This window comes from Xenopus laevis, chromosome 4L (assembly GCF_017654675.1).
Source record: "Xenopus laevis strain J_2021 chromosome 4L, Xenopus_laevis_v10.1, whole genome shotgun sequence".
Taxonomy (NCBI): domain Eukaryota; kingdom Metazoa; phylum Chordata; class Amphibia; order Anura; family Pipidae; genus Xenopus; species Xenopus laevis.
In genome coordinates this window covers 142,502,595-142,525,361 of record NC_054377.1, presented here as the reverse complement: position 1 = coordinate 142,525,361, position 22,767 = coordinate 142,502,595, and the positions used below count along the sequence as shown (strand labels likewise).

General features: G+C 40.3%; 1 protein-coding gene across 1 annotated transcript in view; it reads left to right on the top strand.

Moving 5' to 3' along the window:
* MGC147226.L (uncharacterized protein mgc147226 L homeolog) overlaps nucleotides 1–7,585 on the top strand; it is a 60,994-nt gene extending 53,409 nt beyond the window's left edge. The window contains 1 exon segment of the mRNA XM_041590887.1: nucleotides 6,804–7,585. Within this exon segment, the coding sequence (XP_041446821.1) occupies nucleotides 6,804–6,999 (196 nt within the window). The 3' untranslated portion in view covers nucleotides 7,000–7,585.
* Nucleotides 7,586–22,767: the final 15,182 nt, after the last annotated feature.

Here is a 22,767-nt window from a genome sequence, read left to right as displayed (position 1 = left end):
ATTAGACAACTTGTTATCTACAAAGACCCCTAGATCCTTCTCATTTAAGGAAACTCCCAACACACTGACATTTAGGGGCAGATTTACATAGGGTCGCATATCGAGGGTTAATTAACCCTCGATATTCGACTGCCGAAGGTAAATCCTTCGACTTCGAATATCGAAGTCGAAGGATTTACTGCAATTAGTTTGATCGAATGATTCGAAGGATTTTAATCCATCGACCGAACGATTTTTCTACAACCAGAAAACCTATGGGGACCTTCCCCATAGGCCAACATTGCACCTCGGTAGGTTTTACTTGCCGAAGTAGGGGGTCGAAGTTTTTTTTTAAAGAGACAGTACTTCGACTATCGAATGGTCAAATAGTCGAACGATTTTTAGTTCAAATCGTTCGATTCGAAGTTGAGGGTCGAAGCAGCCAATTCGATGGTCGAAGTAGCCAAAACAATCATTCGAAATTCGAAGTTTTTTTTATTCTTTTCCTTCACTCGAACTAAGTAAATGTGCCCCTTAGTGTATAACTTTATATTATTTCTGCCAAAGTGCATAACCTTGCATTTATCAACATTGAACCTCATTTTCCAGTTTGCTGCCCAATTCATTCCTGCTTACATCAAAACTATAGGCTGTTGTGTGTATAACCTTTTCAAAAAGCTGCTAATCATCAGAGGATAATGGGAAATGTAGTTCAACAACAGTGAGGTACTGGTTGGAAGTGTCTGATGTTATTAGATTATAGCAGGCTATAAAAAGCTACCTTGGTTTAAATATACGGCTGCTATTTGTTGGAGGGAAAAGCAATCCTTAATGAAATGTTGGCATGGAGCAGAAATCGCTAATAGGTTGTTAGCAAGACACAGTCAATACACGATCGCATTAGTGCATTGGCACTTGCTTGAGGTATGTTGGACATAATTCAAATGAATCTTCCTCTCGAAGATGCAGAGTGGCACACTTCCAAAGTTTCAAGAAAAAAAAAACTTGATTATATTTTCCTACAGTTGCCTGTTCCAAAAGTTTCCTTCTCGTTCTGCCTACCAGCCATAAGTTAGAACCCCAAGATCTATATAACACAGACATGAGGATTTAATTAGAAAATAAAATAACGATGTTTGTCCAAAAAAGTAGTAAATTGCAGGATAAAGAGAAATAAAAACCTACTGTGATTGAAAAAATATTTCCACTACACTATGGGATCTGTTATCCTGAAACCCGTTATACAGGCCATCTCCCGTAGACTTTCCTTTTTCTCTGTAATAATAAAACAGGAGCTTGTACTTGATCCCAACTAAGATATAATTAATCCTTATTGGAAGCAAAACCAGACTATTGGGTTTATTTGGTGTTAACATGATTTTCTAGTAAACTTAAGCTATGGACTTCCAAATTACAGAAAGAACCCTCATCTGTATACCTGTACTTTGGAGCCCATGCTAAAATATATATATATATATATATATATAAACCTTCACTTTATCACACTTTAGTAACTGATTTCACAACACTTCAAGGACCTTGTCTTCCACCTCTGACCCATGTGGGACCCTTATTTTATTTCTAGGGTTCACCTGATTTCTAAGCCTTGCTATACATCATCAGATATTGGCTGTTGACCTATTGGGAGGCTTTTTTTAAGACTGGCCAAATTTGGCCATGGGCAGTAATCTATAAAATCCAATTGAATTGTTGCATTCATTGTTCTGCCTGTAGATGGCTGAAAAAAAGCCAATCACTGACTGGTTGCTATGGGTGCTACCTACGGGCAAATTTGTCTAGTGTTGATAAATTAACCCTAAATCAGTCTTGACCAAGTCAAGATGTTGTCCAGCATATATGGACAAAACATTGGCAATCAAGACTCTTTCAGTTATCAGTTGGGGACAGTGAGGTAAATACCAGGGGTGTGGGAGTTGTGATTCCACCTGGGCCTTCAACTAGAGTTCTGCATTGGGTCGAGTACCCGCAAAATACCTGCAAAGTGATCAAGTTTTGGGTAGAAAGTTTAGATTCCACGATCAGGCGATAACCCGACTGGGTATGCAGCTAAGGTGTGGTATAGGGCCCTCCCCTGAGTGTGTGCAAAATTTGTCCTGTTAGTGATCTGTTTCGGCTCTAGTGTGACATCACTGCAGTGATGTCACTTCCAGTTTCATGCTTCCCGCGTCGGAAGGTAATAAAACTATTTGTGGGCTGGTGCGGGTAGCTGGTCTAGGTAGGGGAACTTATTGGGTGTCTGTCAGGTTATAGGTCAGTGGGTCCAGGTTGGACACGGATCTGCCCAACTGGACCTGCTCACCCCTTGGTGCCCATCAGCACTGTACTGAAATCAGTGGGGGGGAAGGCCAGGCACGAGGGATGGAAGGGGGGGCCCCGGCTTCATTAGTTACGCCATTGGTTGGAGAGTCTGGAAGATTCCATTGGGTGAGGACTGCATTGAGCCATAGATGCAGTCCTTGGCCCCCAATATATCGCATTGGCCCATGGGGGCCACCATTCTAAACCATCCATCTATGTCCATAATTATTTCCACTTGCTAACACCATGAAGACAACATGGTGCTATACATTTTTGCTGTAAAACACAATATTACACAGAGAAAGCCGCGAGGAGAAATAAGGGGATCAGTTTTACAGCTACACCGTTTCTGGCCATCAAAGGGTTATAGACCCTCCTGAATGTGACCTATATGGAGAGTGCGTAACGAAACACATTTGTATAAATGTCATGTACTTTAATAATTGAATTGTATTTTAAATCAGCGAGATTGAGCAAATGCTCTTGCAATAACCTTTGCTGAAAGCAAACGAGCCTATCTATAAATTGCCTGGTATTTATAAGGTGAATTTAGTCACCGGTCAGCTGCATTGTACACAAAACAAGAATCCCCCCACGTCTCTGAGCTCCGACACTTTCTCCAATCCACAGGAGCCTCAATAGTTTAAATTAGAATTAAGATGATGTTTCTGGGGGGGAGACACATTTTTTTTCATACTTGCTCATTTCATATTTATCACTGGTTTGTTTGCTAATTTTAATTTGCAAGCGTCAGTTCTCCCGGCTAACTGGGTGGCTCAATGGGCCACTGATTTCTTTGAAATGACAGAAAGTAAATATGCATAAAAAAGGCATGCAATTAGCTTGCGTGGCTCAGCGCCGCCTGATTTCATTGGCAAGTTTACCCACTGTGTTGATAAGCTACATTATCTAGAAAATTGGCCGTTGAAAACAGCACCTCTGATTGCCAGCAAAGGTTCCAGATAACAGGGTGCTGAAGGCAAATATAATTGAGGTTGAATATGTTAACCAAGGTGTCACACGTTCCTTAGAAGCGCTAATTTATCAGCATGTTGGAATTTTTATTAACATTTGGATTTCATTCCTGCCACACTAATGAACTAGAATTGCCAGTTCAGATTTTTGTGACTGTCATCCCTGAGAAGTTAAATGCAATTCCTGTTAGGGAGAGTTATGTAAATAGATTTGTTCTCGGGCAAAAGAAATTATAGATTGAAGAACGCATAAATACGTCGCCGGGGAAGGATATCGCCAATCAGTGTCAGTTAAATTCATAAAAGCGGGGCGAAATTGGAAGTGTTGGTTTTATTGTGGCCTGTTCTCATTAATTCAAGGGGGTGGAAATGCTGTTTGTTACGTTTTTAATGTATGTATCTATGTATAACTTTATTTGTAAAGCACTGTTAAGGAGCCGCAGCTCTGTGAATTAAAGTACAATATATACTGTATATATATATATATATATATATATATATATATATATATATATATATATATATATATAAAAGTATACACGGGGAAGACAAATCAAATAATAAATATACACAGAATTCATATCAGGAAAAAGAGCTTGTGCTATGCGGTAAGAGACATAGTGGGAAGGAGGACCCTGCCCTGTAGAGTTTACAGTCTAAGTGGATGGGAGGCTAACATACAGGCACAAATTGGAGATGAAAAAGTGCACAAGGTAAGGCATAGTCAGTAGGCACAGGACTAGGCTAATGTTCTAGTGATCCAAAAGGTAGACTTTAGTTTGATGAGATTGAGAGAGGATTCCTTACGGAGGGATTCAGGGATGGAATTCCAGAGGTAAGGAGCAGCAAGATAGAAAGGTTTGAGACAAGAGGTGGCAGTGGATGTTGAAGGTGTGAAGAGAAGGTGACTCTGAGAGGAGAGGAGGAAATGGCAGGAACATAGAGTGAGACAAGTGAAGAAATGCAGTGACGAGCAGAAGCAGAAGGAGCTTATATGTTATCCTTTGCTTAACAGGCAGCCATGCTAAGCATTTTAGTTGAGGTTGGGCAGGTTCCCTACTAGGATAGAGCAGAAGGATCCTGGTAGCAGAGTTTAAAGCTGGCCATACACGGGCCGATAAAAGCTGCCGATAGACCCGGTCTGAAGCTTATCGGCCTGTGTGTGGGGCCCTCCGACGGGCTTCCCTGATCGATATCTGGCCAAGATGTCGATTGGGCAAGGGTAAAACTTCTGTTGTGCATCGGTTTGTTGATGCGATCGAAACGCCCATGATCGTATCAGCTCGATATCGCCCACCTCAAGGCGGGTATATCGGGAAGAGATCTGCTTGTTTGGTAGAATCAACGCAAAACACATCTCTATGTGTATGGCCACCTTAAGATTGATTGGAGGTGAGAGATGGGAGTCAGGAAGACACAGGAGACGGCATTAGTCTAAACGGGATAAGATAAGGGCATGGATTAGTGTTTTGGCTGTTGTTTGTCAAAGAAACTAGCGTATCTTGTCTATATATTGCGGAGGATGAATCGACAGGTTTTAGTAGAATTATTTATATGATTAAAGAAGGAGAAGGACAGGTCAAAGATAACCCCAATTGTATTAAATGGTGCTACTGGGGGGATTTGGTCTTAACAAACAGGTTACCAATACCCTTCGGAAGGCTTTGCTTTCCGAATGTGTCCTTGGCCAGGTAGATCTCAGGTATTTACCGGATAGCTGCTCTTGGGAAAACTGGGCTTACAGAAGAGCATTTTAGAGTAAAAATAAACGAAGTATTTAGAAATTGAGTTGTATTTATCTAATGATTTGAAGAACTCTCCTCTTAGTGTCTCTGGTCAATTGTATCTCTCTCTAAGGAATTTATATTATGGGTGGACTGAAAAATGACCAGCCCAGCCCCTTAAGATTTGCTGCGTGACAGCATATTGGGTTTAATATACCTGTTGCTCACAGATGTGTACAGGAGATTGATTGATCGAGAAAGTTAACATCCTCTTATGGGCTTTAATAGCAAAGAAAATGGATCCGGAAACATGCAGTTTGGCTCTCGGAGAGACTTTAAAAAAGCACTTGCAATTCACAATGTGTTTAGAATTGTTTTATCTACAGAATTATCGTAAGCAATATGCAGCACTGTCCCAGTGTCCACTCAATGTCCATGCATTATGCTTCAGTCCGCTGTTTGGCCACCAACTGCAAAACAACTGCACCAAACTCGGAATCTTCTTCTCTGGATTCAGCCTTATACCAAACCTGAATCCTGGTTGCACCTAGAAATTGACAGCTTACAGGCAGAAACTCCCGATGCATTTTGAATTGAGTGCAGCAATTTTTACCCATTTTACCCATTCAAATGAATTTGAATCTGATAGACTCGGATTCAGCTGCATCCTGGATTTGGTGAATCCCTACTACATAACATAGCACCATATCACTCCATCCAGTGCACAGTAGCCTCACCTTGGTACTCCCAATGCCTCTAGTGCTCCCATATCTGCTAGTGCATCTACATTACCCAGCAACCTAGGAACTTTCACAAGTAATGAAGCAGCTTTGGTGGCAGGTACATAACTGGAGATGAGGACTATGATGATGGCAGACTTGAGGTGTCTTGGGTAAGAGATCTTGGAGGGGGTGGCCTGTACACCAAAAAACATAATTTTTCTAGGAAAGAAACTTCTGAGAATCTTTCTGGAGTCTCAAGTTTCGTCTATAATAACTCTGCCCCTTAATGTTAACTTCAAGGTGAATTGCTCATGTTAAAGAGAGTGTCTAAAAAATATGGCTATTCATGCTGTATTTTATTTAATTTCAATCCTAGAGGTTCAGCAGCCCAATAATAGTAATTATTCAGTCCTTTAAAGTGTCCACAGCAACTCCCCATTTTGGATTTTGTAAGGCCCATCTTATGTGTGCTATTAGCACTGCACAAGTGAGTCCTGGTTCTTACACCCAAGGCAAGTACCTCTTGTCCTTCCCTCTCCAGTGGCAGGAGGAGCACAGACACTATACAATTACATTTTTATAAATGCACATTTCCACGCAACACATCCTAGGCAGCTGTCTACTTTGTCTACCAGTAGTTCCAGCCATTGCTGTTGAATATCCTCAAAAATTTTGAAGAAATTGAGGGATTATTATTCACTGATATTGTAGAATGCACTGGTATTGTTTATCTAAATTAATTACTTATCTGTTTTTTATAATGCATTTTATATTGTGTATATACAGTATATTTTGGGTCAAGAGACACCAGCCCAAAACATGTTCTAAAAAATCAAAGAAGTAGATGGAGAGCTACTGGGACATCATACGATATTCATTGCTAAAGGGCTGTGGTGGCCTTGGGCTGGTACATAACCCCAAACATTAGGTTTCTAGCGTAATTCTGAACTGTAGTCCCCCTTTAAAAGTATGTTTTGAGAACCTAGTGAATATATATCAGTGGCAGCTTTGACCTAATGTGCATTTCTTGCTGTGTATTTTTGCTATAATATACAGGTTGTTAATGTATCTTGTTTGTATTTCAGGGGCATCGTGGACACTCCACTCATCCACTCCGATGCTTTAAAACCCCTTGTTGAGCGCTGGTTGAATGATATTCCTGCTGGAAGATTGGCTCAAGTAACAGACTTGCAGGCTGCTGTCGTCTTCTTGGCATCCGAAGCCTCTGATTATATGACAGGCCACAATTTAGTCATTGAAGGAGGCCAGAGCCTTTGGTAGAAAGACCGTGAACAGAGAAAAGGATCCCTTTTTCATTCAAAGAAAACCCAAGATACCTGTTGTCACTGTTGTGTTTAAGGAAACAAACAAATGGGATTATTACTGTAGCATTATTACTATCATAATGGAACAACAGAGTACACATTTGCTTAATGCTTCTTCCGTGTATTTTTTTTTTTTTTACAGGTGCGTTATTGGCTAATGCTGGATAATAGCTGCAAAATGATATTACATCCTAAGCGGATGATTATTCTCAGCACCGTAGGGAATCGGTATTCCATGTATAATAAGGTTTATTTTCCATTTTCTAAAGGTAATAATGTAGGAGGTAGGGCATATTTGTATTTCAACATGTAAAAGAGCACCAATTACATTTCCGCTGGCACTAAGCACCCTCCTAGGCACTCGTAGTTGGCATAAAATGACGGCACTCTTGGTGTCTATGGGCGATAGATCAATGTGACAGGCGCCAGTCATCTCTAAACCTGCAGATAAATGCCACTTATAATAGGGTGTATGTTGTCCCCTATAAAACCCCCCCTGGAGTGTAGTACAGGTATGGGACCTGCTATTCAGAATTCTTGGGACCTGGGATTTTCCAGATAATGGATCTTTGTGTAACTTGGATCTTCATACCTTAAGTCTACCCAATAGGCTGGTTTTGCTTCCAATAAGGATTAATTATTATTAAAGAGAAAAAGGAAGTTATTTTTAAAAGAATTGGATTATTTGGATAAACTAGAGTCTATGGGAGATGCTATTACTGTAATTCGGAGCTTTCTGGATAACAGGTTTATGGATAATAATGGATCCAATAACTGGTATGAAACCTATAATATGGGCTAACATGGGCACAAAGAGTTTAACTGTGAGCAGGGGCATTGGTTCATAACTGTGCTTTGGTCAGCTGTATTGATTCATGGATATGTATATGTGTGTATATATAGGTATGGGACCTATTATCCAGAATACTCGGTATCTGAGGGGGGGGGGATCTGGGGGTAATTTGAATCTTCATACCTTACCAGAAAATCATGTAAACATTAAATATACCCAATAGGCTGGTTTTGCCTCCAATAAGGATTAATTATATCTTAGTTGGGAACAAGTACAAGCTACTGTTTTATTATTACAGAGAAAAAGGAAATCATTTTAAAAAATTTGGATTATTTGGATAAAATGAAGTCTAAGGGAGACAACCTCTCTGGAATTTGGAGCTTTCTGGATAACGGGTTTCCAGATAATGGATCCCATATTCCCTTGTTTCTTATGGTTTATACAGGAGCAGTGACCAGCTCCATGTTGTAGCTCCCACCCTTCCCAGCTATAGTCAGGTGATCCCACTGGTGTCTAATAAAAGGGCAGCCAAGTTTGGCAGTTTTACTTTGAAAGCAGCAAGTTAAGTTGCAGGTAAAACTTAGTCCCTTTGTAAAATATATAATTAAGCAATTGAATTCTTAATGAATCAGATGAAAATTAAGAGTAGGACTGGCCAGATATGGGATGAGTTTGACGTAGTTGTTGTTCAGCTTAAATACATTGCAATATATGGACAAACAATCCCTGTTTTGTTTAAAGGGTAAGGCATTTTTTAGTAGCAGTATGCACAAAATGTCGCTGTCTTAAATATATTGATAATGGGTTGAGTGCAGAGGACTCTTGTATATATTTGTCTATATATATATATATATATATATATATATATATATATATATATATATATATATATATATATATATATATATATATATATATATATATATGTATATATATATATATATGCCATTGGTGTAAAGTAGGGGATCTATTATCCACTGTATCCAGAAATACTGTATCCAGAAGGTTTTATAGTAGAATTAAGGATTTTTTTTCTTGGAAAATATTGTTACAATAAAATATAATTGTTGAAACTACTGTGTTTTATTCTCATTGTCTCTTTTTATACATTGTCCTGGAATTTTGAGGTAGTAGTATAAGGCAGGCTTCTCCAGTTTATAACCTGTATGTACCAGTCAGATCTGTTTTTTTCATTAATGGGGTGGTTCACCTTTAACTTAATTTTTAGTAGGTTATAGAATGGCCAATTCTAAACATTTTTTATTGGCCTTCATTTTTTCTTTTTTATATTTTTATAGTTTCTTATATATAGTTTATTTATTATTTTATTCTTTTTCTGACTCTTTCCAGATTTCAGATGGGGGTCACTGTCCCCATCTAAAAACAAATGCTCTGTATGGCTACATGTTTACTGTTATTGCTACTTTTTATTCCTCATTGTTCTCCTCGTTCCTCTCCTATTCATATTCTCTTATTCAAATCAATGCATGGTTGCTAGGGTAATTTGGAACCTAGCAACCAGATTGCTGAAACTGCAAACTGGAGAGCTGCTTAATAAAAAGCAAAATAATTAAATAATTAATTAAATGAAAGCCAACTGCAAGTTATCACTCTCTACACCATACTAAAAGTTAATTTCAAGGTAAACAGCCCCTTTACTATAACTGCAATAGGTTGTGTGGTTGCTGTGAGTAATGAACACAAGCAATATACTGTATAGCTATGGTAACCTTGTAATGCAGTAATTCCCAAACTGTGTGTGTGTCAACCCTGGGGGATGGGCTTGTAGCAGTGGGAGGTTGGTGGCAGGACTGGAACTAGGGGTAGGTAGAAGAGGCACCTACCTAGGGTGCAATGATAGGGGGGTGCTGGACAGGTACCTCTTAAATTGTCTTTTGCCCACCCCTGGTCCATTTTCTTGGCCCTCTTTGGTTTCCCCCCTTCCCTCCGCCAAACTCTTCCCTTCCCCTCCCCTCTGTCGTTCTCCCCTCTGTCGTTCTCCCCCTTCACCTTTCCTCTGTCGTTATCCCCCTTTCTCTCCCCTCTGTCGCTCTCCCCCTCCCCTCTGTCGTTCTTCACCTCTCCTCTATCACTATCCCCCTTCCCCTCCCCTCTGTCGCTCTCCCCCTTCCCTTCCCCTCTTTCATTCTTCTCCTCCCCTCTGTCGCTCTTCCCCTCCCCTCTATCGCCCTCCCCCTTGCACTCCCCTCTGTAACTCCCTCCCTCCCCTCTGACGCTCTCCCCCCTGCACTCCCCTCTGTAACTCTCCCCCTTTCCCTCCACTCTGTTGCTCTCCCCCTTCCCTTCCCCTTTTTCACTCTTCCCCTCCCCTCTGTCGCTCTTCCCCTTCCCTCTGTCGCTCTCCCTCCTTCCCCTCCCCTCTATCGCTCTCCCCCTTGCACTCCCCTCTTTAACTCTCCCCCTTCCCTCTGTTACTCTCCCCCTTCCCCTATGTTGTTCTTCCACCCTTTGTCCCCTCTGTCTGGGGTATGTGTGCACAGGAGGGGGGCAATGGAGAGTGAGTTGCTTAGGGCGCCCAGCTGGCTTGACCCAGCCCTGGTTGGCGGCCTTGCCTGAAGGCCAGTTTGGGTGAGAATTGGGAAGAATGGCAGATTACTAGATATGAACAGAAAAAGAAAAGGTGCTCCAGAATATCAATATAAATAGCTCACTAAGTACATCCAGAGGTCCAGGTGCCCCAGACCCTCAGCTTCAGGGAGTGGCAAACCAGTATGTGCAAATAGAAAAAAAACCAGGACTAGTCGGCACTCAAAGAAATCCACAAGGCCAGAAAAAATGTATGTACAAAATTATATTTATTAATAGAAATAAATAATTCTCTCCATGGGCCCTATGTGTTTCGTGCACTAAAGGCACTTTGTCATGGGGTACGCCCTTAGGGTACAAAACATGTAGGAGCCATGGAGATTGTGTTATTTTTAATTTCTACTAATAAATATAATCTTTTACTTACATTTTTTCCGGCCTTGTGGAGAACTATGGCTATATGATTAACACATTTCCTATATCTGTACCCATTTCATGAGCAAAGTGGGCCCTGACCAAAGAGTGGACCTTCAGGGGGTCCCATGAACAAAGTGACCTTCAAGAGGGACTTTAAAAAATTAAACTCTTTTTTACATCTATCATAATATTGCCTTTGAAAGCTACTTATAACTTTGCCATAAAGTATTCGCACAATGCTTTTACATTACCTGTCTGATGCCCCATGTTCCTGTATGAGGGGGCTGCCATATTTGTGCAGCAGGAGTCCGTTAGTATTAAAAACTTTAACTTACAGGTTGGCAAAACAGTCAGGTTTAAAAACTTCAACTGACAATTGCTTGCAAAAACAAACCTCTCAGCAAAAAACAATCAACGCGATCTATAGGTAACTTTTAATGTACATTCATATTTTAAAAAGTCGGTTTTTTTTTAGTGTCCGTATCACTTTAAGTGAAAAGGTTTAACAACCACTGCCCTAATGAATACCTTTAGGCTAAATTACAACTCCTATTCTAAGAGGCCCATTTATCAAAGGTCGAATTTCGAATTCATGCGATTTAAAGGTTATTTAAGAAAAAACTGGAATGTCTAATATTTGATTGAATGGTTCCGACCCAAAAATTCGAATCGTATTCGATTCGCATGAATCAAATTTTTCTCCCGAAAAATATTTGAATGTCAGGAAGGCTATTGACATCTCCAAATGGCTTAACGGACCTCTGCCATTGACTTGTACATGAACACAGCAGGTTTTAGGTGGCGAAAATTCCAATTAGGACTGTTTCCATCGTCGAGGTGTGATAAATCTCACATTTGAATATTCATCTGAATAGGGGGATTAAAATTCCCTTGTTTAAATGTTGACACTCGTAAATTCGAATTCAAATTTACTATTCAACCCTTGATAAATCTGCCCCTTAGTGTGCAATGTATAGACATTCTATCATGTTTCTGTTCAGTGGAGGACAAAGAGAACCTCGGATCCCTGCAGTGCCATCTGCTCCACAAAGTTCAGTGGCTCCAGCATTTCTTCTCATTTTCAAATAAACCAAAGTAAAAAAATGCGGTATGATAGCTGGGGTACTTTGTGCCTCTTTTGATAGTTATAATAATTTCCTGGCCCCCTAAACTAAACAGCACTAATAAGGTAGCATGCTCTCATTGGCCATGATGGGAGGATATTGAACTTAGAACTAACCATATTTTTGGCCGTTGAGCCTTTATTTTCTCCACAATTGGAGAAAATAACTGCTGCTACATGTAACAAGCCTTAAATGCCCATATTATAACCCACCACTGTTTCTGCTTTGTCTAAAGCATTTTTTGAAGACCCAACCAGGATCTTCAAAAGAGCTAATTATTTTTAATAGCTGCACTGTTTCCAATTTATTCGTTGCCCATCTCTCAATGATAATTTTTAAAGTAACTTTTATCATTATAATTGAGCCTCAAAATGGACCCTTTCTTTATTGCTGAACTCAGGGCCGCCACTAGAAATAACAGGGCCCCATAAAACAAAATTTTTCCACCCAGACCCTGCCACCTGCACATCACAGTTAAAAGACCACACAGACATCAGCACTAAAAAAGGTAACCCCCCCCACACACACAAGTTATAAAAAGCTATTGATGGTCAAGGCCCCCTTATAAGTAAAAAAGAAAACTGTGGTGCCAGGGCCCTCCATAAAAGTTTTTTTTAAAAAAATGGTTGTAAGGGCCCCCCTACAGTTAAAAAAATTGGGGCCCCAAGAATGTTTTTTAAAAAAACTTTGGCGCCTGGGCCCCCTTACCAGTTAAAAATAGTGGGGCCCGAGAATATTTTTTTTAAAAAACCTTAGCGCCAGGGCCCCCTTACCAGTTAAAGGAGAAGGAAAGCTAAAATTAAGTAAGCTTTATCAGAAAAGTCTATATAAATACACGAGTAAACCCTGAAAGTAATGCTGCTCTGAGTCCTCTGTCAAAAGAAACACAGTATTTCTTTCCTTCTATTGTGTACTCATGGGCTTCTGTATCAGACTTCCTGTTTTCAGTTTAAACCTCCAGGTCTAGGGCTTGAGCATGCTCAGTTTGCTCCTCTCCCCCTCCCTCCTCCCCTCCTTGCTGTAATCTGAGCCCAGAGCTATAAGTGAGCAGTGAGAGACTCAGGCAGGAAGTGATGTCACACCAAGTTTATATGGCAGCTTCTATCCTAAACAAACAGAGACAGTGTCTAGAGCTGTTCACTCAGGTATGGTAAAGCATTCTGCAGAATAAATATAGCATTCTAGCTTGCACTATTGTGGCTAATCTGTTGCCAATAAACTTTCTTGGAACTTTCCTTCTCCTTTAAAAAAAATTGGGGCCGCATAAAATATTTTTTTAAAAACCTTTGGCGCCAGGGCCCCCTAACCAGTTAAAAAAAATTGGGGCCACAGAAAATATTTTTTTTAAAAAATTGGCAGGGGCCTATAGAGTATTAAAATAAAACATTGGCGGCCAGGGGATTAAAAAAAAAAACAAACAAAAAAAACCCAGATTGGTGTCAGTAGAATTGAACTCGTGGCTTCAGGACTTCAATTGTAGCTGTTTTCGTGACATCGGGTCTTTTCACCGCTTCAGGACTTCAGTGTCAGCTCCTTTCGTGACTTTGGGTCTTTTCGCGGCTTCAGGACTTCGTCTGTCCGGTACTTCCGCATTCGGCGACTGTTCGTGACTTAGATCGAGCGACACCGCTTCGGAGCTGTCAAGGGGGGTCCGGCTCTTCGAAAAGTGCAGCCCTGTCGGGCCCCCCTTGATGCCCGGGCCCGGGACACTTGTCCCCCCTGTCCCCCCCGATGGCGGCCCTGCCTGAACTACAATGGTATCACACCATAGTGTAAAAAAGCTGTGAGTTTTAAGATGCACACACAGGTAGGTCTGCTAGTACAGGTGTGGGATCTGTTATCTGGAAACCCATTATCCAGAAGGCTCAGAATTAGGTTAAGGCCATCTCCATCTTATTCAAATTATCCAAATTTGTAAACATGATTTCCTTTTTCTCTGTAATAATAAATCAGTCACTTGTACTTGATCCCAACTAAGATATAATTAATCCTTATTGGAAGCAAAACCAGCCTATTGGGTTTATTTCATGATTTTCTAATAGACATAAGGTATGAAGATCCAACTTATGGAAAGATCTGTTATCCAGAAAACCCCAGATCCCGAGCATTCTGGAAAACATACCTGTATATTAAAAGATCTAGGTGGTGGGTTTAAGTAAAACAAAGAGAAACTATTAGACGGGGCACAGGCCATGTGCAATTGCACTTATTTACAGAACTACTCAATAATCCATTTACCTTTTATTCCCACTTAACTTGTATTCTGCATGTTCTATCCGCATGTATAAAGAAGTGTCTGATCCCATTTAGTTCTGCGTAACAAGGTTTGGAATAAGAATCTGTTAAGTTAAATCATTCCCTCTTTTGTAGGACACGTGCTCCGAAACCATTTAAGTGCCTCCTGTCTTATAAATACGTTAGCTGATGCAGAGGGACACTAAACAAGATAACTAATTAGCAAATGCATTTGTTACCGAAACGGACATCTCTGCTCTGCCAGAGGAAAACCATAAGCACATATAGCAGCTAATTAGCGGCGAATTCCCGCAATTCGGCACCGGCGAATAAATTCGCGACACCGCCATGAAAATTCACCAGCGAATATTAGTGGGCGTCATAAAAAAAATGGATGCCGGCGTCCTTTTTTTTGGCGCATTTTCGCCAACGAATTTGCACCAGCGTCAAAAAAATGGACGCCGGCATCAAAAACTAGACGCCGGCGCCGTTTTGTCATTTTTTTGCAGTTTCGCGAATTTGTGAATTTTTCAGCGAAGCGAAACTCCCCAAATTCGCATATCACTACAGCTAATATGTATTTGTAGGAAATAAATGAAATGGGGACCTTCCCCATAGGCTAACATTGGCTTCGGTAGCTTTTAGCTGCCGAACTAGGGGGTCGAAGTTTTTTTTAAAGAGACAGTACTTTGACTATCGAATGGTTGAATAGTCGAATGATTTTTAGTTCGAATCCTTCGATTCGAAGTCGTAGTCGTAGTGGAAGGTCGAAGTAGCCCATTCGATGGTCGAAGTAGCCCAAAAAATACTTCGAAATTCGAAGTTTTTTTTACTTCGAATCCTTCACTCGAATTTAGTGAATCGGCCCCTTAAAGTTTAAAATAACGTTCCTAATTTTTGTCAACCTAACAGTAGTTTCTGCATTCTACCACTAGGGGCACCATGTTGTGATAAACAACAGAGAATTCTTCAAAAATCCTTGGAAAATGACTGCTGCAAAGTCTCAATAATACCAGCTCTTCTCAGCTTCTAGAGCAACTACAATACCATGGAACATATTACCACTTTAGCCCATAGAGTCCTACGTAAGCGTTACATCTTAAAGGGGATGTTCACCTTTGAATTAACTTTTAGTATGATGTAGAGAGTGATATTTTGTGACAGTTTGCATTTGTTTTTTTTATTATTTGTGTTTTTTGAGTTATTTATTTTTAAATTCAGCAGCTCTCCAGTTTGCAATTCAAGCAATCTGCTTGCTAGGGTCCAAACTTCCCTAGCAACCATGCATTGATATGAATAAGGGACTGGAATATGAATAGGAGAGGCTTGAATAGAAAGATGATTAAATAAAAGTAACAATAACAATACATTTGTAGCCTTACAGAGCATTTGTTTTTAGATGGGGTCAGTGACCCCTCCATTTGAAAGCTGGAAAGAGTCAGAAGAAGAAGGCAAATCATTCAAACTCTATAAAGAAGAAAAAATGAAGGCCAATTGAAAAGTTGCTTAGAATTAGTCACTTATTTGCAAAAGTCAGACATTTTGGTGCAAAACTCTAAATTTTTTAATTTTTTATAAACTCAAACTTTTCAGGATTTATTAAAGTCCAATGCTGCAAAAAGCCCGAACCAAAAATCTGCCATCTCAGACCTGCCGGGGTTGTACATAAGTCCCTAGAGGTCCCTATCCTGTTTGGAAGTTTCTGTGGTCTGCGCTGGAAATCCGACTATTTCGGGCTTTTCTGGGAAAAAGTCCCTAAAAATATTGAGCGATTTGGGAAAAACCTCCGGAAAAATTGTACGATTCAGGTTTTCATTCGATTTTATTGAGTTTTTCCCTGATCTGATAAAGTAATGCTGTTTTGATATTAAGGTAAAATCACGGATTCTAGTTTAGTCTGACTTTTTTATTTTAAAAAATCTGAAAAATTTGGGTTTTGATAAATAACCCCCTTGAAGTTAACTTAAAGGTGAACCACCCCTTTACTTTGCAGATTGCACCCCTCATAATGGGTGGGGTTTGTTTGCAGATCAGGGGAGTGTCTGGGCATAACTTGGCAGTTTTGGGCTGCCGTTTTTGTAGTTTACATTTTAGAACACTGTAATAAAAAATTTGATCATATTAAAATATATATATATATAACACTGAATTGAAAAATATACAGAAAACCCTGACATCTGTTATGTCCATTAATTTATTACAAGCATGCTTGATTCAATGTTTTTATTATTATTATCATTATGCATAAACCTACGCAAGACCAGTAACCCTAGAAACCATTTTGGTCAAGTTCAGTAAGATTCATAAAAACAAACAATGATTGGCTGGTATGGGTTACAGCACCAGGACAAACTTTGCCCATAGTTGTGCATGGCACAACTCACAGAATGAACACTTAACCAATAGAAAGTTTATATCATATTAAGTGGCCTATTAAAGACTCTTGCCAAACTGGAATATAGATATCAGTAAATATTGCCCTTTTAAAGCTTTCCTCTTGAGACACCATTTTATGATATTCTCTGTGCTGCCTCAGAGATCACCTGACCAGAAATACTGCAGCTCTAACTGTAACAGGAAGTAGTGTGGGAGTAAAAGATAGAACTTTGTCCACTGATTGGTTCATGTGACATAACATGTTGTTGTGCTCTTAGTTTGTGTGCACCGTGAATCATATGATCCCAGGGGGGCGGTCCTTAGTGCATAAAATGGCAATTTTCTACAAAAAAAAAGTATATTTTTATGAAGACGGTTTATTTACATGAAGCAGGGTTTTTACATATGAGCTGTTTTATGCAATATCTTTTTATAGAGACCTACATTGTTTGGGGTATAGTTTTCCTTTAACAATCCATGTATGTCCAGGTATAGACCTGTAAAAGAGAAAAATAGTAAAAGATGAAATGAAAGCGGTTAATTCTGTCCTCATCTTGCAAACATGTTCTCTCCAGTGCAGAAGCCCTGCTTTTTGTTGCTCTGTATGCTATTAACTCTGCTGTCTGTAGACTTATTTTATCTGTTGCCTAAACAAAGCGTTGGCTAATACATATTAATGACCTGGGTCAGGAAGCCTTACAAAAAGAAGGTCAACGTATTCAAAATAAAATGCACGATGTCTAGAAAATATGCCGAACGTTCAAAAGTGCAAAGCCGCCAGATTCTGGTGTTATTTGCATTTTATGGGGAAGTTCATTATATTAACAAACCAGAGAGATGTTTGTTTAGTATTTGGGTGATGCTTATTTAGTGCCTCTAGTAAATATACAGTAGAGAGAGAATTTGCCAATTACAAACGACTCAATGGAACAAAAACCCTGAAAAGAAAACACACGGTGAATGGAAAAACAATGAACAGAAAAGAGACATTTGAAATCTTGTTGGTTTCATTTAGAAAGACTACCTGCAGCTTTTACTTTACTTTAAAGGAGAAGGAAAGCTATGCTAAGATAAGCTAAGCTATTTATTGCCAATAGATTAGCTGCAATAGTGCAAGCTAGAATGCTATATTTATTCTGTAGAATATTTTACCATACCTGAGTAAAAAGCTCTATAAACTCTCTGTTTTTTTAGGATAGGAGTTGCAGTATTAATGTGGTGTGACATCACTTCCTGCCTGAGTCTCTCTCTGCTCTGGGCTCAGATTACAGTAGAGAAGGGAGGGGGTGGGGAGAGGAGCTAACTGAGCATGCTCTTGCCCAGGGCAATGAGGTTTAAGCTGAAGGCAGGAAGTCTGATACAGAAGCCCATGACACAATAGAAGGAAAGAAATGCAGTGTTTCTTTTGACAGGGGACTCAGAGCAGCACTACTTTGAGGGTTTACTGGTGTATTTAGGTGGGCCTTTCTGATAAGGCTTACTTAGTTTTAACCTTTCCTTCTCCTTTAAAGGAGAAGGAAAGTCTTTGTGCACTTGGGGGTGCCAAATGTTAGGCACCCCCAAGTGATTGTATTGACTTTCCTGAAACCCCAGGCTGGTGCTCCTATCAGCAGAAAACTGCACTGGCCCGGGGTTATACCAGTGAGCACCACGGAGCGATCCACTTCTGGTTTCTTCTTTCTTCACGCGGCTGCACATGCACAGTAGAACGAAAAGCCGAACTTTAACTAAAAGGTCGCCTATTTCGTTCAACTGCGCATGCTTCTGCCCCACTTACACTAAAATGATCTTTCACGTACACTGTTAGAAACCATAGGTATGCCACGATTTATTTCCCTCTCTCCAGCTCAGCGATACCTGCCCGATGTTCACTTTGCACAGGAGCAATACATTGTTGTGCATGGTTGGTTGTGCCAGTTAGAGATGCACCAAATCACTGATTTGGTTCATCCAAATCAACCTATTTTTAGCAGAATTTGGATTTGTCTGAATCTAAGAACTTGGCCAAACCAAATATGAACAGTATATAACTGAAAAAATTTGGTGTGCACGCTACTCACACATGACCATTTAGGCGTGGCCATTGGGTATTTCTACCAGTGGAAGGGTTTGCATTCAGTTTGGTATTCCCCCAAATCCGTACCCCTGGATTAGTGAATTTTGCATTCCTAGTGCCGGTGGGGCAGATGTCAGCTGGTGGGGGCTGGGTGGAATGGTCGATTTTAATAGCATTTGGTCAGTGCCATAGAGGAGTTGAGCTCTGGACCTTCAGTGGGCCCAAGGGCCCGCATTCTGACACTGGGATGGTGTAATCCTCTAGTAGGCTGGAGTACCAACGTAAATAGCTGCTGGGAAGCTCTCCTAGAGCTAAAGTGGGGTATTTATTATGATCAGGGCCAGAACTACGAGTAGGCAGTAGTGATGGTCTAATCTGAGCCATTTCCCTTTGCCAAACATTTGCTAAACGGCGAAAATTCACCGGAATGTATTGGAGTCTATTTTTTTTCACCTATTTGAGTCTATGGCCGTCATTTTTGGAGGTGAAACCTTTGCCCATCACTAGGCAGCAGAGGCATGTACGTCGGGCAGTGGAACCCTTAGGCACATACCTCTGCTGTAGCTCCAGCACATACAGATGAATAAGTATGCAGTTGTGGTTAGTGGAAAGTTGGCTAGCACAGTGGGAAGGGCTAGAGTGGTGACGGACATGGGCCTGCTCTTGGCATCCCTAGCATTTGGTCCAGATCTGATTACGATACCTTTTTTTGCAAACTTGTTCACCCTATTTTTATCTATTTTATAAACAGTAACCACATCCTTTTATGTTGCACAATCACATAGTAAAGGTAGGCATACACTATAAGCTCCACTTGTTAGGCCGTGAGGCCAAATTACCAAATCATCCTGATTTGTCCTCATAAGTGATAAGCACATAGACTCCAGTATATTGTGCAAACAAACTAAATTCAGAAGTCTTGATTTGTTCATGGCTAAATTGGATACAGATCCCAGTGATACCAAATGAGGAGATATTTTCCTGGTTTAGCCACCAATATGTGGGATAAAATCAGGATGATCCTATTGCTTGGTCTCCAGGCCAACTATTAGATCATAAAGGGTGATAGGGAGACCAATTGTCAGTAGAGGACCATCAGCTTGCCATTACTGTCCTCCCCCAAGAGGTATTACTTGTCCTTTAGCAATGTAAAAGCACCTTTATCTTCCCTATCCAGCATCGTCCTAAACACTACTCATCCCTGTAGGTTAGAATCCATTTCAGAACCCGAAGTAGAACAGAAATCCATTATCTTGAAACCCATTATTCAGAAAGCTCAGAATTATGGAAAGGCCATCTCCCATAGATTCCATTAAAGTCAAATAATCCAAATTTTCAAAAATTATTTCCTATTATTATTAATCCCTTATAATTAATCCCTATTGGAAGCAAAACCAGCATATTGGATTATTTAATGTTTAATGATGGGCGAATTTGCGAAATTCGCGAAACGGCAAATTTTTTTTCGACGCCGGCGAATGTTCGGCAGCAAATTTTCGCGGCCATTTCGTGAATCTTTTCGCAAATCGCACACATTCACCCATCACTATTAATGTTTACATGATTTTCATATAGACTTAAGATATAAAGATCCAAATTACGGAAAGATACATTATCCGGAAACCCCAGGTCCCAAGCATACTGGATAACAGGTCCCATACCTGTACTCGTTTAGAATACAGACTCCTGATTGCAGTTGGGCTGCAGATTAGTATAATGGGACTTTCCTTGTGCTGGCAGACAAATTGCAGATTCTGATCAGACTGGTTGCATGAGTGCATTGGCTTCACTTTTGCGATCACTAGATTTTACATTGCTTCTAGTGAAAGCCACAACCAGGATCGGACTGTGCCAGCGGGACACCAGGAAAAAACCCGATGGGCCCCCGCCAGCCCAGACCCTCTCCCCGTTCGATGGCCCCATTAAAAAAAATAAAATGTGTCCCGGCTGCATCCGTGCATAATCGCCGGTGTCCCTGCATACACGTCTGTGTTCACGCATGCACATTGACACTCGTGCATGTGTGCTGATGCCGCATTTGCGCATGCATTTCATGGACGCCGGGGGGCCCCGGAGGTTTGGAGCCCAGTGGGCCCCAATCGTTCAGTCCGACCCTGACTTCAAATAAGGAAAAAACTCTAAACTGTGATGCAGTTTTTTACACTGCAAAGCGTGATGATGATGGGGCCCATTCACTAAGCTCGAGTGAAGGAATAGAGGAAAATAGAGGAAAAATAGTTTGAATTCTGAATCTTTTTTTGGCTATTTCGACCATCGAATTGGCTACTTCGACCTTCGACTACGACCTTCGATTTCGAATCTAACGTTTCGAACTAAAAATTGTTCGAATATTTGACCATTCGATAATTGAAGTACTGTCTCTTTAAAAAAAACTTCGACCCCCTAGTTCGCCACCTAAAACCTACCGAGGCCAATGTTAGGCTATGGGGAAGGTCCCCGTAGGCTTTACAAGTTTTTTCTGATCGAAGGATAATCCTTCGACCGATGGATTAAAATCAATTCGAAGGATTTAATCGTTCGAACGAATTGCGCTAAATCCTTCGACTTCGATATTCGAAGTCGAAGGATTTCAATTCGGCAGTCGAATATCGAGGGTTAATTAACCCTCGATATTCGACCCTAGGTAAATGTGCCCTGATGTGTGGTGTACTATCCTGCTGTTTTTTACACATCATAATAAATATGCCCCTGATTGTACAAATGATAAATACGTATTCGATGCTCCTTAAACCGCACCAGGAATCTATAGACGGTGTAATGCCACATAATTCCTCTAGGAGGAAACCTTAGCCCATCGTGTAACTCTCCTCTACGTCATGAACTTGCTATTAAACCTTTTTTTTTTTTTTAACTTTGATATTATTGCATCTAAGTCAGTGCCTCTGAAATTTCTTCTGCAAGTTTTTCAACATTAATGTAGAATATCTTATAATGACAAAAAAAAGGGGGGAGAAACAAAAAAAAAAAAAAGATAATAGCCCATACCCTAGGGCCCGGTGTACACTTACGTTAAAAGAACAGCTTTTATTGGCAATTAACGTAATAATCCTTCCATGCCAAATTGCTTTAAATTAAACTTAAAAAAAAAAACACTGAATGATAACCAGATTTAGTCATTTTTAAACATTAGCATAATCCATATTTTTTTTTTCTCGCTGTCGGAAATTTGAGTGCATAAATTTTTATTGATCCAAGTGTGTTTCATTCTTAATTCCAAATAGATAAAAGTGTTTTTTTTGTTTTTTTTCAAGTTGGAGTCTGGATGTAAACACGCAAACCAACGCAAACCAACAAGAGTCTTAATTCGCTAAACGTCTCCGGCTGACAACTAAAACGGGTTCCTTTTGTGTAAATGTAAAATAATGTTTGTGTGAGTGGATTGTGTATCTGCACGAGGATAGAGGCTTCTTTATACTTCATGTTCTTTTGGATGAATCCTACTGAATGGAATATTTCTGCATAGAGTTTAGGAGTAGAAGTACATTTTCAGGACTTTTTCAAAGGAGAAAACTCCTAATATTATGCATAGCAGCCATCTCCCAGCCTGATTTAAATAACCGTAAGGGTATGGGACCTGTTATCCAGAATGCTTGGGACCTGGGATTTTCCAAATAACGTGTCTTTTGGTAGTTTGGTTCTTCATACCTTAAAGGTAGAACTACATGAGCGTCTTCAACGCAATTCTGGCGGATCCGATGTGCTGCGCCAAAACGCAGGCATCAAGTCGAATGCGACGGAAAATAAGGTAAGAAATACAAATGTTGAATCATGTCGTAGCGTTCATCCGACATGCAGCGTCTGCATTCGACAGTCGTGTCGGATGAACGTTGCGACACCATCCGCGTAACGTGTCAGATCCCCAAGAATCACGCTGAATATGCTCGTATAGTTGTACCCAAAGTCTACTAAAAATCATGTAAACATGAAATAAACTCAATAGGCTCGTTTTGCTTCCAATAAGGAATAGGGTAGGACTACACAAGTGTTTTTCATCAGATTTTATGACTCATATTTTACCTGATCCTCCATGCAACACCACACTATGCTGTGCAACGCCACACAACACCACGCAACAGCACAAGCTTTTGTAGGATGCTACAAAATCTGGTGCCCCTAGGCTAGAATGTAAAGTCAGATAAGTTGGATTGAGTCTTT